The 14,786-nt window shown below is 54.7% G+C and overlaps 1 protein-coding gene and 1 pseudogene across 2 annotated transcripts; one reads left to right on the top strand and one right to left on the bottom strand.

Annotated features, from left to right (window-relative positions):
• The first annotated feature begins 299 nt into the window (after positions 1–299).
• Positions 300–11,035, top strand: PLPP2 (phospholipid phosphatase 2). 2 transcript variants are annotated; one of them, XM_016934466.2, is made up of 6 exons: positions 300–398; positions 3,607–3,758; positions 4,027–4,304; positions 8,980–9,037; positions 9,670–9,846; positions 10,538–11,035. In XM_016934466.2, the coding sequence occupies exons 2-6, from the start codon at positions 3,723–3,725 to the stop codon at positions 10,685–10,687; spliced, it is 699 nt and encodes a 232-aa protein (XP_016789955.1). In that variant the 5' UTR covers positions 300–398; positions 3,607–3,722; the 3' UTR covers positions 10,688–11,035. The 2 variants fall into 2 exon arrangements, with proteins under 2 accessions (XP_016789955.1, XP_016789954.1); XM_016934465.3 differs by having other exon boundaries at positions 316–439.
• Positions 11,831–12,595, bottom strand: VN2R107P (vomeronasal 2 receptor 107 pseudogene; annotated as a pseudogene).

Genomic DNA, 14,786 nt, shown 5'->3' with positions numbered 1-14,786 from the left:
CTGCCCCTCGCCTCGCCTCCTCCCCTCTCCCCTCCTGCCCTCCCCCCTCCCCTCTCCCCTCCCCGCCCCTCGCCTCCCCTCCCCGCCCCTCGCCTCCCCTCCCCTCCTCCCCTCCCCTCTCCCCCTCCTGCCCTCCCCTCCCCCCTCTCCCCTCCCTGCCCCTCGCCTCCCCTCCTCCCCTCTCCCCTCGTGCCCTCCCCTCCCCCCTCCCCTCCCCCTCTCCCCTCCCCGCCCCTCCCCTCCTCCCCTCTCCCCCTCCTCCCCACCCCTCCCCTTCCCGCCCCTCCCCTCCTCTCCGCGCGGGGCGGGCTCCGCGCCACGTGACTCCGCGGCCGGGCCGGGACGCGACGGGACGCGCTGGGACCGGCGTCGGGGGTCGCGGGGACCATGCAGCGGAGGTGGGTCTTCGTGCTGCTCGACGTGCTGTGCTTACTGGTCGGTAAGAGCCGCGGGGACCCGGGTGTGGGGGGGACCCTCCCGGGACGGACACGCCCCCGGCTGCGCGCAAGTTTGCAGGGGAACGCGGAGGCTGCACGCCCTCGTCCCTCCGAGGACCCTGGAGGCGGGGACCTCGCGTGAGGACCAGACCTCCCTCCGCGCCCCGCACTGCGCGCGCCCTCCCAGGCCCGGGGGTCCCCGCGTCCCAGGCCCAGGGGGATGGGGGTCGCGAAAGGCCCGGGGAGCCGGGGCCAGCATCCCCCGCCCCGGCAGCAGGAAGTCTGTGCGGAGGGGCCGCGCGCGCGCCTCCCCTCCCGCCCCGCCTGGCCTGGGAGGTGATTCACGCGGGCGGCGGCCCGGGCGGGCCCGGGAGGTGGGGGCGGCCGCGGGTTACCCCGGCAGGACGTCCGCGCCTCCGCCCCTGGGGTGGGCGCTCCCGGTGCGCGCGGAGAGGGCTGACGCTCGGTCCTGGCACCCAGTGCGTCGGCGGGATTCGAACCCGTGCACGTGCGGGGAGGCCCAGCCGCCCTGCTGGCTCGGGCGGGGGAGACACTGGAGATAAAGGCTGGGTCCCAGGCTTCGGGTGAACGGGGTGGCGGGGGGCCGGGAGGCCAGAAGAACCAAACCTGTCCGGCGGGTTTGCGGGCCACACTGGCGGAAGGGGCATCCCGAGGCCCCCCTCCCGCAGGGTCCCGGGAACAAAGGCCGAGTGTTTGCTCTGTGGCTGCACAGACAATGGCCCTGGAATTCTGTCTCTGGGGGGTGCCCTCCTCCCCAACGTGTTTCCTGCTTCTCTGCCATCTCACAGCAGAGGCCAAGTCCTCTTACCTCCCGAAGGAGACCCTTTTTTAGGGTGGGCCAGGTGACAGCAAGAAGTCCCTGTCTGCCAGCCCTGGGTACCATTTCCTGAGCACCTGTGGTGTTATTTATTTAAACATTTAGGTGGCACTTTCTGTATGCCAGGAACTAAGCAACATGCAAATAACAAACATTTCCCTTACAACAGCCTGTGAGGGAGGTGCTGAGTCACCTGCCGGAGGTCACACAGCAGCGGGAGGTACAGCCGAGATGGGGTTGGCTGTTGCTGCCGTGTGCCAGGGGTGGTGGCCAGGCCGAGTGCCCCTCCATGCTGGAAGCTTGAGCACACCACAGTTCAGTCAACACTGAGGTTCCAGATGCTGGCATGAGGGCAGTGTGAGGGCGGGAAGGCTCCCGGGGGCTAAATGAAGAGAAGGTGTCTGTTTTGGGGACCCCAGGGAGAGCTTTCCAGGCCGAGGGAAGCCCGGCGCCTGTCCTTATGGGGGTGCCTGAGTCTCTAGTTGGAGTTGCTGGGGCAGGGAGGTGGGAAACGGAGGCTAACCTGTGTGAGCCTCCGCCCGACAAGAGCTGTGGGCAGGGGCTGCACTCCCTTCTCGGCATCTTGTAACCCTGACTTTCCTGCAGGAGCCTCCTCCAAGGCCTCTCCCTTCACAGCAGCTCCAGCCCCTCCTGTGTAGGAGCAGAAGGCAGGTTCTTACATCCCGCCCTCTCCGCGGTCCTGCCCTGCCTCCAGGCCCTGGCGCTGCCCTTTTTTTTTTTTTTTTTTTTCTTGAGACAGAATCTCGCCCTGTCGCCAGGCTGGTGTGCAGTGGTGCAATCTCGGCTCACTGCAACCTCCGCCTCCTGAGTTCAAACGATTCTCCTGCCTCAGCCTCCCGAGGAGCTGGGACACCGCCACACCCAGATAATTTTTGTATTTTTAGTAGAGATGGGGTTTCACCGTGTTAGCCAGGATGGTCTCGATCTCCTGACCTCGTGATCCGCCCGCCTCGGCCTCCCAAAGTGCTGGGATTACAGGCGTGAGCCACCACGCCGGGCCTGCCCATTCTATTCTGCATTCCCTCACCTTTCTTGCTCTGTGAGACAGACCTCTGTTTTCTTCACCAGATTATTTCCCCAGACTTAGCCAGCATGGAAGGTGTACGGTGTCCTAGGGCCCTTGGAGTTAGCATGTCGGGAGGAGTGTGGGGCTCCCTGCCCCTCCGCTGACATTCAGAACTTAGAAAAGCCACACCCTTTTGTACTTGCCCTGCTGGGCCAAAGGATGCTCTGCCTTGGTTTGTCTCTGGGCTAGCCGACCCAGGCTTTTGTTGTGCACCTGCCCTCTGCCCCGTTCTCCGTAGATGACTCCTGCTTCCCTGGCCACCCTCAGCTCAGCAGGGCCCCAGGAGCCCCAGTGCCATGGCAGCACCTTCCATAAGTGGCTCCTGAATGTGTCTTTGATCCCTGAGGCCAGGGCTGGGTCTGTCCTGGTCACCACGTGGCTGGTCGATGAAGGGGCAAGTGCGTGAGCGAAGGTGTCTCAGCTGTGCCCTTCCTTGGCTTTTTCCTGACTTCTCTGGCCAGCTGTTAGGTTAAAAGAAGTCCTGCCTTATTTTAACCGATGTTTATTAAACATCTGCCCTGGCCAGGCCCTGAGCAGGCTCCAGGGACTCTGCCCTGAATACGGTAGGCCCCTCCTGGCGCCGGTGGGTGGATGGGGGGAAATCAATTCCAGTGTCCCACACGTGACTGCCTAATTCCACATGGGATTTGCATAAGGAAGAGTGAAAAACAGCAGACCTTTCCTTCTGTGAGAGGGACGCTGGCATGGACAGTCAGCAGGGGAGATGAGAGTGGAGGTTACTCAGAGCTACTTTGGGGCCCGGCACATAAATTAGAGATACTTTGGGGCCTGGCACGTTGGCTCACACCTGTAATCTCAGCACTTTGGGAGGCTGATGCTGGAGGATCGCTCCAGCCCAGGAGTTTGTGACCAGCCTGGTCAACATGAGACCCCTGTCTCTACTTTTAAAAATTAAAAAAAAAAAAAAAAAAAAAAAGATATTTTGGGCAGAGAGAAGTGGCTGTGCAAAGGTGGGTGTTTGCTGAGTTAGTTCAAGGAGCAGAAAGGAGGCTGCCAGGGTATGAGGGGCAGAGCGCCTGGGGAGTTTGTGTTTGTCTGAGGGGGATGGGAAAGGGAGTGTTATTTGGGCTGTGAGAAAAGCTCTTCCTTGCTGTCTGGTGAGAGTAGAGGTGGGAGGCCTCCAGGCCAAGGCAGGTGTGTGGGGCCCCAAGGCAGGTGTGTGGGGCCCCAAGGCCCAGCTGGTGAGAGAACCTCACAGCTCCCAGGCTTTTCTTCCCCACCAGCCTCCCTGCCCTTCGCTATCCTGACGCTGGTGAACGCCCCGTACAAGCGAGGATTTTACTGCGGGGATAACTCCATCCGGTACCCCTACCGTCCAGATACCATCACCCACGGGCTCATGGCTGGGGTCACCATCACGGCCACCGTCGTCCTTGTAAGGCAGGAGGGGCTCAGAGGGACTGGGTAGGGGGATGGGGTGGGGCACAGCTTTACCCTGGGGGCCTGATGGGGGGTGGCACAGCCCTGCCCTGGAGGTCTGTGTGGGGCCGGGGGACACAGCCTTGCCCTGAGTGGTACCTGTGGGTAATAGGGCCCCCTTCAGAGTCCCCAGCTCTCCAGCAGCCTTGGGGAGGCCCGTGCGGAGGAGTGAGGGCCCCTGGGCTGACCGAGATCCCCACTGGTTCCTGCGGCTGCTCTTGCAGGTCTCGGCTGGGGAAGCCTACCTGGTGTACACAGACCGGCTCTATTCTCGCTCGGACTTCAACAACTACGTGGCTGCTGTATACAAGGTGCTGGGGACCTTCCTGTTTGGGGCTGCCGTGAGCCAGTCTCTGACAGACCTGGCCAAGTACATGATTGGGCGTCTGAGGCCCAACTTCCTAGCCGTCTGCGACCCCGACTGGAGCCGGGTCAACTGCTCGGTCTACGTGCAGCTGGAGAAAGTGTGCAGGGGAAACCCTGCTGATGTCACCGAGGCCAGGTGGGTGTGGACCAGCAGCCTTCACTCTTGTGGGGAATGGGAGCTGAAGAAGGCCCTGAAGCGAAATCATGAAGAGCCAGCAGGCAGCTGAGACTATAGGCGTGCGCCACCACGCCTGGCTAATTTTTGTATAAGTTAGTGCATTCTTGTATGTTTTTGAAGTTCATCCATGTTGTAACATTCTGTCAGTTTTTGCTTTAAGTATTTTGCGGTTCTGTTGTTTAGTACATTTACCTTTGTAATTGTTATATATTTTTGAAAGATTGACCATTTCATCATCATAGAATGAGATATATGAGTTTTGTCTCAACAATTTTTGTCTTGATGTCTGTTTTGTCTGATATTAATATAGCTATTCTGGTTCTCTTTTTGTTATTGTTTGCACGGAATATTTTTTTTTTCCATTCTTGGACTTTCAACCTGTTTATGTCTCTGACTGTAAAGTAAGTGTCTTATACCTAGCATGAAATTGGGCCATGTTTTTTAATGTATTGTCCAATCTCTGATTTTTTTTGAGACAGAGGCTCACTCTGTCACCCAGGCTGGAGTGCAATGATCTGAGCTCACTGCAGCCTCGGACTCCCAGGCTCAAGCCGTCTTCCCACCTGAGCCTTCTGAGTAGCTAGGACTACAGGCACGTGCCACCACATCCAGCTACTGTTTATTTTTTTTTTGGTAGAAACGGGGTTTTGCCATATTGCCCAGGCTGGTCTTGAACTCCTGAGCTCAAGTGATCCGCCCACTTTGGCCTCCTAAAGTGCTGGGATTACAGGTGTATGCCACCACATCCAGCCAGATCTCTGACTTTTTTTTTTATGTTTTAAAAATTATATATTAATCTTTTTATTGAATTAAGGCATTTAATGAAACTTTGACTTTTAATTGGAGTGTTTATTTATATTCAATGTAATTACTGATAAGGAAGGACCTCTGTCATTTTGTTGAGGTTTGCTTAGGTTGTATCTTGTTTTTTCAATTCCTCATTACTGTCTTTTTTTGTTTGTTTGTTTTGCTTTTAATTTTTTTTTTTCCTTTTAGAGATGCGGGTCTTGCTATCTTGCCCAGGACTTGAACTCCTGGGCTCAAACCATCCTCCCACCTCTGCCTTCCAAGTAGCTGGTACTACGGGCATACACCACCAAATCCGGCTGGTTTTTAAATTTTTTTGTAGAAATAGGGTCTCACCATGTTGCCCAGGCTGGTCTCGAATGCCTGGGCTCAAGCAATCCTCTCGCCTCAGCCTCCCAAAGTGCTGGGATTAGAGGTGTGAGCCACCGAGCCTGTTCAGGGTAAATAATCTTTTTTTTTTCTTTTTTTTTTTTTTTGAGACAGAGTCTGGGCCCAGGCTGGAGTGCAGTGGTGCAATCTTGGCTCACTGCAACCTCCACCTCCTGGGTTCAAGTGCTTCCCCTGCCTCAGCCTCCCCAGTAGCTGGGATTACAGGTGTGCGCCACCACGCCCGGCTAATTTTTGTATTTTCATTTACTTTTATTAATTTTATTTTTTGAGACAGAATGTTGTTCTGTCACCCAGGCTGGAGTGCAGTGTGCAGTGGTGTGATCTTGGCTCACTGCAACCTCTGCCTCCTGGGTTCAAGCGATTCTCCTACCTCAGATTCCTGAGTAGCTAGGACTACAGGCGTGCACCACCACGCCCGACTAACTTTTTGTATTTTTAGTAGAGATGGGGTTTCATCATGTTGGCCAGGCTGGTCTCGAACTCCTGATCTCAGGTGATCCACCCACCCTGGCCTCCCAAAGTGCTGGGATTACAGGCGTGAGCCCCCATGCCTGGCCAGGCTGAATAATCTTTTTTTTTTTTCTTTTTTTCGGCCAGGCTGAATAATCTTTTTTTTTCCTTTTCTTTTGTTTTTTGAGAAAGAGTCTCACTGTGTCACCCAGGCTGGAGTGTGGTGACGTGATCTTGTCTCACTACAGCCTCTGCCTCCTCGGTTTAAGCAATTCTCCTGCCTCAGCCTCCTGAGTAGCAGGCGTGAGCCACCACACCTGGCCCCAGGCGAATAATCTTTTTTTTTTTCTTTGAAACGAAGTCTCTCTCTTGTCCCCCAGGCTGGAGAGCAGTGGCACGATCTCGGCTCACTGTAACCTCTGCCTCCCGGGTTCAAGAGATTCTCTGCCTCAGCCTGCCGAGTAACTGTGATTACAAGTGTGTACCACTATGCCCAGCTAATTTTTTGTATTAAGTAGACACGGGGTTTCACCATGTTGGCTAGGCTGGTCTCGAACTCCTGACCTCAGGTGATCCACCCGCCTCGGCCTCCCAAAGTGGTGGGATTACAGGCTGAGCCACCGCGCCAGGCCAAATAATCTTAATTGACCTATTTTCTTTGTTTTTTTGAGTTGGAGTCTTGCTGTGTCACCCAGGCTGGAGTGCAGTGGCATAATCTCAGCTCACTGCAACCTCTGCCTCCTGGGTTCAAGCAATTCTCCTGCCTCAGCCTCACGAGTAGCTGGGATTACAGGCGTGTGCCTCTGCGCCCAGCTAATTTTTGTATTTTTAGTAGAGACGGGGTTTCGCCATGTTGGCCAGGCTGGTCTCGAACTCCTGACCTTTGTGATCTGCCCGTCTCTGCCTCCCAAAGTGCTGGGATGACAGGTGTGAGCCGCCGCGCCCGGCCAATTGACCTATTTTCAAGTTCATTGTCTTTTTTCTTCTGCTTCCTCAGACCTGCTACTGAGCCTCCCTCAAGTGATTTTTCATTTCAGATAACCAAATCTTTATTTGGTTCCTTTTTATAACTTCTTTCTCTTTATTGATATTCTCTGTTTGGTGAGACATTGTTCTCATATTCCTTTGGCTCTTTGAACATAGTATTTATTTATTTATTTTTACTTTTTTCTTTGAACATATTTTAAATGGCTAACTAAAAGTGTTTGTCTAGAACCCAGGCTTGGTGGCACACAACTGTTGTCACAGCTATTTGGGAGGCTGAGGCAGGAGGATCGCTGGAGCCCAGAAGTTCAAGTCAGGCCCTCTCTTAGAAAGTGTCTAGTAAGTCCAACATCTGGGTGTCCTGAGGGACAATTTCTATTATTACATTTTTTTCCCTGTGTATTGGCCACACCTGTGTTTTTCTACATGCCTTGTAATTTTTTTTTTTTTTTGAGACAGAGTCTCACCCTATTGCCAGGTTGGAGTGCAGTGGCGATCTTGGCTCACTGCAACCTCCACCTCCCAAGTTCAAGCAAATCTCCTGCCTCAGCCTCCCAAGTAGCTGGGACTACAGGCATGTGCTACCACACCCAGCTAATTTTTGTATTTTTGGTACAGACGGCGTTTCACCGTGTGGGCCAGGATGGTCTTGATCTCTTGACCTCGTGATCCGCCCGCCTCGGCCTCCCAAAGTCCTGGGATTACAGGAGTGAGCCACCGCACCCCCGGCCTGTTTTGCTTTGTTTTAAACTGGGTGTTTAGAATATTATAATGTAGCAACTCTGGAAATATGATCCTACGCCCTCTCCCGGGTTTGTTCTTGCTGTTTGTTGCAGTAGTTATTTGTTTAATGACTTTTCTGGTTGTAAAGTCTGTATTTTTTGTCACGTGTGGCTGTTTCTTCCTATTCTTTTAGCCCAGTGGTAAGTGATAGGACAGAGATTTCCTTAAACATCTGGAATCAAAAAAACCTATAAAACCCTCCCAGAGTTTGTAGAAGGGTCTGTGTGCATGTGGGGTCAGCCCTTCCGCGGTTAAACACATTTTCAACTCTGCCTTAGCTTTTGCTTCCTGTGTGTGCGGAGCCTGAAGGCGGCCAGACGTGAGAGCTTAGCTTCGGGCCCTCGCAGGCCTCTCCTGAGCTCCTGCACAGCTCTGTCTGTGTTCCAGGCCCTCATCGCCCAGAGCATTTTATTCCCTGGCCTGTTTGGTTAGTCTGTTGTTTGCCTCATCTGCTGTCTGTGGCCCCAGGCAGCAGAGAATAATAAATTTGTTGTGAATGTTTCCTACAAATGTCCCCCAGGTAGCACCTCAGCACTGGGAGAATGTCCAGTCAGGTGAGATCAAGGCCAGCCCTTGAGCCATACTCCCGTCCACAGTTGCAAATAAAGTCTGTTCTTGGAATCCTCAGGCCACCACCAGTCTAGGCAGTGGGAGAGGGACCAGGATGAGTTAAAATGCGACAAGGCTGTTTGTTCTGAGATTCAGCTGGTTTATCTTGATAAGTCTTCTGGTGGCTGCAAGCTTTTGAGTAGTTCCAAAAAAGTTGATTGTGACTTTTTTGCCATTTTTAAAAATTGCTTTTGAAGTTTCTTGCTCTGCTATTTTCTGTCTTTCTTGATGTCCTTCACCGAGTCTTGAATTTATATAAAAATAAGTCTTCCCTCAGTTCCGCAGATGGGAGAAAATCCTGAAAAGAAACATGGTGAAAATGAAACTGTGGTGTTGCCTGCTTGCCAGACACGATTGTCTGCCCTGGGTTTTGGGTTCAGGCCTCAGAGTCTTCACGGATGAGGCATCTCATGCCACAGCCCCAGTCAGAGACTCTTATTCCATTATCAGATGACTGGAACAGAAAAGGGGAACAGTTTCTGCTACTGGGATTTGAGTGCATCTAACAGCAGCAGCCTCCGTGTCGAGCCCTCCCTTCTGTGGGCGGGGCGGGGACAAGGGGGAGGTTGGAAAGCGCTGAGTGAGCCACCTGCCCCTTCTCCTTCCTCAGGTTGTCTTTCTACTCGGGACACTCTTCCTTTGGGATGTACTGCATGGTGTTCTTGGCGGTGAGTCTGTTTCTCCCGGGCTTGCTTTTCGGGGGAACCATGGCTAAGTCACTCCCTTCCCTGGACCTCAGTTTTTCCAGCTGTAAAATGGGTGGGTAGTGGTGGTGAGGGGGGCTAACTGATTTGTTTATAAAAACGGGAAGACCTGGGCTGACCAGTGTTTGCCTCCGGCCTCAGTGCTGCCATCTGTGCAGTGCGAGTGGGAGCGCCTGGCAGGTGCAAGGCTAACACGTCTGTGCAGTGGGAGTGGGAGTGCCTGGCAGGTGCAAGGCTAACACGTCTGTGCAGGGGGAGGGGGAGTGCCTGGCAGGTGCACAGGCTAACACGTCTGTGCAGGGGGAGGGAGAGCATCTGGCAGGTGCACAGGCTAACACGTCTGTGCAGGGGGAGGGGGAGCATCTGGCAGGTGCACAGGCTAACATGTCTGTGCAGGGGGAGGGAGAGCATCTGGCAGGTGCACAGGCTAACACGTCTGTGCAGGGGGAGGGGGAGCGCCTGGCAGGTGCACAGGCTAACACGTCTGTGCAGGGGGAGGGGGAGCATCTGGCAGGTGCACAGGCTAACACGTCTGTGCAGGGGGAGGGGGAGCACCTGGCAGGTGCACAGGCTAACACGTCCTCTCCCCACTCCAGCTGTATGTGCAGGCACGGCTCTGTTGGAAGTGGGCACGGCTGCTGCGACCCACAGTCCAGTTCTTCCTGGTGGCCTTTGCCCTCTACGTGGGCTACACCCGCGTGTCTGATTACAAACACCACTGGAGCGATGTCCTTGTTGGCCTCCTGCAGGGGGCACTGGTGGCTGCCCTCACTGTGAGCTTCTAACCCTAACTCTATCCCCTGTGTTGTCCAGAGACCACTCCCCAGCCAACCCTAGTGTTGCCCTGGGTACCTTGTCCCACTGAGTCCTTCCTTGGGCCTCCTCCCTGTCAGTCCTCCCTGGGACCCCTTCCCCCAACCCCAGTCCTTCCCTTTACCCCATCCTTCCCCCCAGTCCTAGTCCTTCCCTTTACCCCATCCTTCCCCCCAGTCCTCCCCTGGACCCCTTCCCCCAACCCCAGTCCTTCCCTTTACCCCATCCTTCCCCCCAGTCCTCCCCTGGACCCCTTCTCCCCAGTCCCAGTCCTTACCTGGACCCTCTTCATTACCCCCAAAGTCCTCCCCGGCACCCCTTCCCCCCAATCCCAGTCCTTCCCTGGACCCCCCTCCATGCCCCCATTCCTCCCCTGCACCCCAGTGCACAGGACTCCTTTCCGTGCACCCCAGTCCTTCTCTGGACCCCTGGCCCTACTGCAGTTCTTCCCTGGGCCTGTCAGCTCCTCAGTGCTCCCCACTGGTCCTCCACTAAGAGCGCTCTCTTCCCACCCCAGGCACTACTCCTCTCATTTCCCACCTAGGCCCCTTGCTCCCACCTGGGACCCTGTTCCTCCCCCTCCTGCTCATGCCCATGTCCCTGGTACCTGGACAGCCCCCTGCCCATTCTCACCACCCTCTGCTCTACCAGGTCCGCTACATCTCAGACTTCTTCAAAGCCCGACCCCCACAGCACTGTCTGAAGGAGGAGGAGCTGGAACGGAAGCCCAGCCTGTCACTGACGTTGACCCTGGGCGAGGCTGACCACAACCACTATGGATACCCGCACTCCTCCTCCTGAGGCCGGACCCCGCCCAGGCAGGGAGCTGCTGTGAGTCCAGCTGAGGCCCACCCAGGTGGTCCCTCCAGCCCTGGTTAGGCACTGAGGGCTCTGGACGGGCTCCAGGAACCCTGGGCTGATGGGAGCAGTGAGCGGGCTCCGCTGCCCCCTGCCCTGCACTGGACCAGGAGTCTGGAGATGCCTGGGTAGCCCTCAGCATTTGGAGGGGAACCTGTTCCCGTCGGTCCCCAAATATCCCCTTCTTTTTATGGGGTTAAGGAAGGGACCGAGAGATCAGATAGTTGCTGTTTTGTAAAATGTAATGTATATGTGGTTTTTAGTAAAATAGGGCACCTGTTTGACAAACGATCTCAGTGCTTCTGTTCCTTATGGCCGTTCTGGGACTGTGTTTCTCACATCCGAGGGCTCCCCTGCTGGGCTCAGCGCAGCTCAGCTATCAAGCAAACTCACCTGCTGTGATGGTAGAAGCCAGAAGCCAACCCGCCCCTTGCGTTTCTCCCAGCACAGTGCTGGGGTCAAGGGTCAGGTGGATCAGCACACACGAGGGTCATTTCACTGCTGAGAGGGGCCTAAACAAAAGGCTGCTGCAGGTTGAAGGACCCAGCCTCCCTCGGGGAGGCCCCTGCCCCACGTTCCTAGTAGAGGCTTCTCAACAGAGGCACTTGAGCTGAGAGCGTGGTGTGAGTGAGCACGTGGCTGGACGCCCCCAGGGCCTGAGTCTGGGTGGGGAGGGCAGTATCCCTGGGAGGTCCGCCAGGAGAGCCTGTTGTCAGGCCTGAAGGACCACACACAGGATTTTAGCCTGGAGCCGACGCCTCATCCCCCTTCTGAACCCCTCCACAGGTTCGTCCAGTCCCTGTGTCCTTTAGGCCCAAAGCTGGTCTCTTTGGCCCGAACCCCTCCCCTCTGTTCATGTCAACCCCTGTGCACCTGGGGGCCACACTTCTGAAACAGGGAATTCAGGGGCTGGTTGCCCTGAAGTGAATACGGAACATACAGAGCTTACTTTTTCAATGGAGAGTAAAAAGGGTAAATTTGTGTTTTTAAAGTGGGTAACTTAAGTATCTTATTCCCCGGCCCCTGCAGGGTGTTCCTATCAGGCCTGAGCCTACGGTGAGGGTAATGTAGCACTGGGCGGGGAGGGCGGGGGGCAAAGATGCAGCCTGGGATCCCCACCCTAGGGGCCAAGATGGAGGAGACCTGCCCTTGGCGGATGGGAAGGAAGGTGACCCAGACACTGCAGAACTCTCGCTCAACGTCAGGGACTTGGCTCCACGCAGGTGTCAGACAGGTTCCTGGCCAAGAAAGTCAGACTGAAGCTTCCCAGGGCCAAGGAGCTCAGGTATCCCAGGACGCAGACTACCAGGATGTATCTGGGCTCAGAATGTGAGCCTCTGGCAGTGGATGGGGGAGAGGTTCCCAGCCAGACCCCGCAGACAGAGTCACTTGGATCAGGAGCAAATGGGAAAGATGCAGAGGCCCTGACACCAGCCAGCACCTCAGTCTCCTCCCAGGTGCAACGGCCTTGAAAGCCAGGACCGCAGTGAGGGATGAGGGCAAGTCTGTGGACGCAGCTACAGTGCCCACGACTCGTGTGGTTTGTTGGGGGGCAGGTGGCCGTGTTGGGACGGCCAGTGAAGAGTGAGGAGCAGAGGAAGCTCGGGGTGAGGGAGATGATGCAGCTGAGTCCAGCCGTTGGCCTTGACTGGGGGAGTCTCCGTGCTTCACAAAGACCACCGGCACCACAGCTGTGAGAGCAGAGAAGGAAAGAGCTGTGCTGACCACAGCCATCCCCAGAGGGTCCTCCAAAGCCAGAAGGGCCCAGCTTTGGTTTGGTTTGGGAGCCAGTGGCCTCTCGCTGTTTCTGTGCTGCCCAGCTGGACCACGCATGCACTGGTCTGCATCTGATGAGAAAAGCCGAGACGCTGTGTGTTGGGCTCAGGAATTCTCACAGATTCCCAGCACCAAGAGAGCAGACACGCTGGAGCGTTTCTCTACCCACATGGAGCGATGGGGAAGCTCTCGTGCATAATTTTAGGTTTACACTGCCCACACCCTTATGGTTTTATGGAAAAAAATAGTATTTTCTCTCATTGTACGAGGAGGGTATTTTTTCCGTTGTTTCTCACAGGAAACTCAGATTCTTAGCCATGTAAATATCATTTCCCATGGCGATGTCCTCCTGGCCCGGCATTTCTCCTACCTTCTGAGGCTAATTGGTTTTTGAAAAACTCCTGAGTATTTGATGAGAGGCAGAAATTTTTTTGAGCTTGTTAGCTACAATATGTTATTGTGGTTTTGTAGGAAATCATACGTACTTTTTTTTTTTTTGAGACGGAGTCTCACTCTGTCGCCCAGGCCGGAGTGCAATGGTGTGATCTCGGCTCACTGCAAGCTCCGGCTCCCGGGTTCACGCCATTCTCCTGCTCAGCCTCCCGAGTAGCTGGAACTACAGGGGCCTGCCACCACGCCTGGCTAATTTTTTGTATTTTTTTTTAGTAGAGACGGGGTTTCACCATGTTAGCCAGGATGGTCTCGATCTCCTGACCTCGTGATCCGCCTGCCTCGGCCTCCCAAAGTGCTGGGAGTACAGGCGTGAGCCACCGCGCCCGGCTAATCTTTTTTGTATTTTTAGTAGAGACGGGGTTTCACCGTGTTGGCCAGGATGGTCTCGATCTCCTGACCTCGTGATCCGCCCACCTCGGCCTCCCAAAGTGCTGGGATTACAGGCATGAGCCACTGCGCCCGGCCATGTACTTTGTTTTTTAGAGACAGGGTCTCATTCTGTTGCCCAGGCTGGAGGGCAGTGGTGCAGTTACTGCTCACTGCAGGCTCGACCTCCCAGGCTCAAGTGATCCTCCCGCCTCAGCCTCCTGAGTAGCTGGGACTACAGGCGCCACCACCGCACCCACTGTCGTGGTTACTTTTCTTATAGGTGCAAACTGAAGTATTTAGAAGTGAAATTTTGTGATGTCTGCAACTTACAATATTTCATAACAAAAACATGAATCAAACATGGCAAAATATTAGTGGCTGTTAAGTCTATGTGCTGTGTATGTGGGGATCACTAAGCTACTCTTTGAAAAATTTTATCTTAAGTCAAAAAAGGAAAACTCTGCCTGAGAAAATTGTCCTAAGTTCAAAATGCCATTACCTTTACTTTTAGTGGGACAATATTTATTTATTTATTTATTTTTGAGAAGGAGTCTCACTCTATTGCCCAGGCTGGAGTGCAGCGGCACGATCTTGGCTAACTGCAACCTCCGCCTCCCGGGTTCGTGCCGTTCTCCTGCCTCAGCCTTCTGAGTAGCTGGGATTACAGGCACCTGCCACTATGCCCAACTAATTTTTGTATTTTTAGTAGAGACGGAGTTTCACCGTGTTGGCCAGGCTGGTCCCGAACTCCTGACCTCGGGTGATCCACCCGCCTCGGCCTCCCAAGGTGCTGGGACTGTAGACGTGAGCCACTGTGCCCGGCCACATTATTTAAACTTTTAACGTTAGTTATTAGGACCTGATGCAAGAAGGCAGTCTTTCCTTGACTTCACACGGCAGCGGTGTGGCCTGCGGCCTTCTGGACCGTGTTGGTGATGGGGATTTGGGGGTCTGTGAGCCCCCAGGGTTGGTCTGGGTGTTTTCCCAGAGGCTTGTTGAGCCCCAAGCCTGAATGTCTGCCCCCCTTGCTCTCAGCTGCTGACCACCTCCTACGACGGGAAGAGGCACGTTGTCTGCAATGTAGGGAATCTTTGTTCTTCAGTCTCCCGTCGCGTATTTTCAGGAGCTGGACAGCTCCCAGGTCTCACCCTTCGCCTGTTGACTTCCCATTTCTGAGACGTAACGAGCTGCGGCATTTTGTTAGCCTCGTTTTGAACAGTTGTGATTTGTTGGATCTAAGCCTAGTTTTGTTTGTTGTTTTTACTTTGAGTTGCTGTTTTATAAGCAAGCAGCCTAGTTTAGACATTTTAATGGCATTACAAGGACAGGGAATCTCCAGGAAGAATGAACAGACCAGGCAAGGCCTGTGGTGAGGGCATGCACAGCAGATGGAAGCTTAGGTTATTTGGAATTATTAGGTTCCAGCAATGGAATTTATGAATGA

This window comes from Pan troglodytes, chromosome 20, assembly GCF_028858775.2.
Source record: "Pan troglodytes isolate AG18354 chromosome 20, NHGRI_mPanTro3-v2.0_pri, whole genome shotgun sequence".
Classification (NCBI taxonomy): Eukaryota; Metazoa; Chordata; class Mammalia; order Primates; family Hominidae; genus Pan; species Pan troglodytes.
This window is presented reverse-complemented; position numbering and strand designations above follow the sequence as displayed.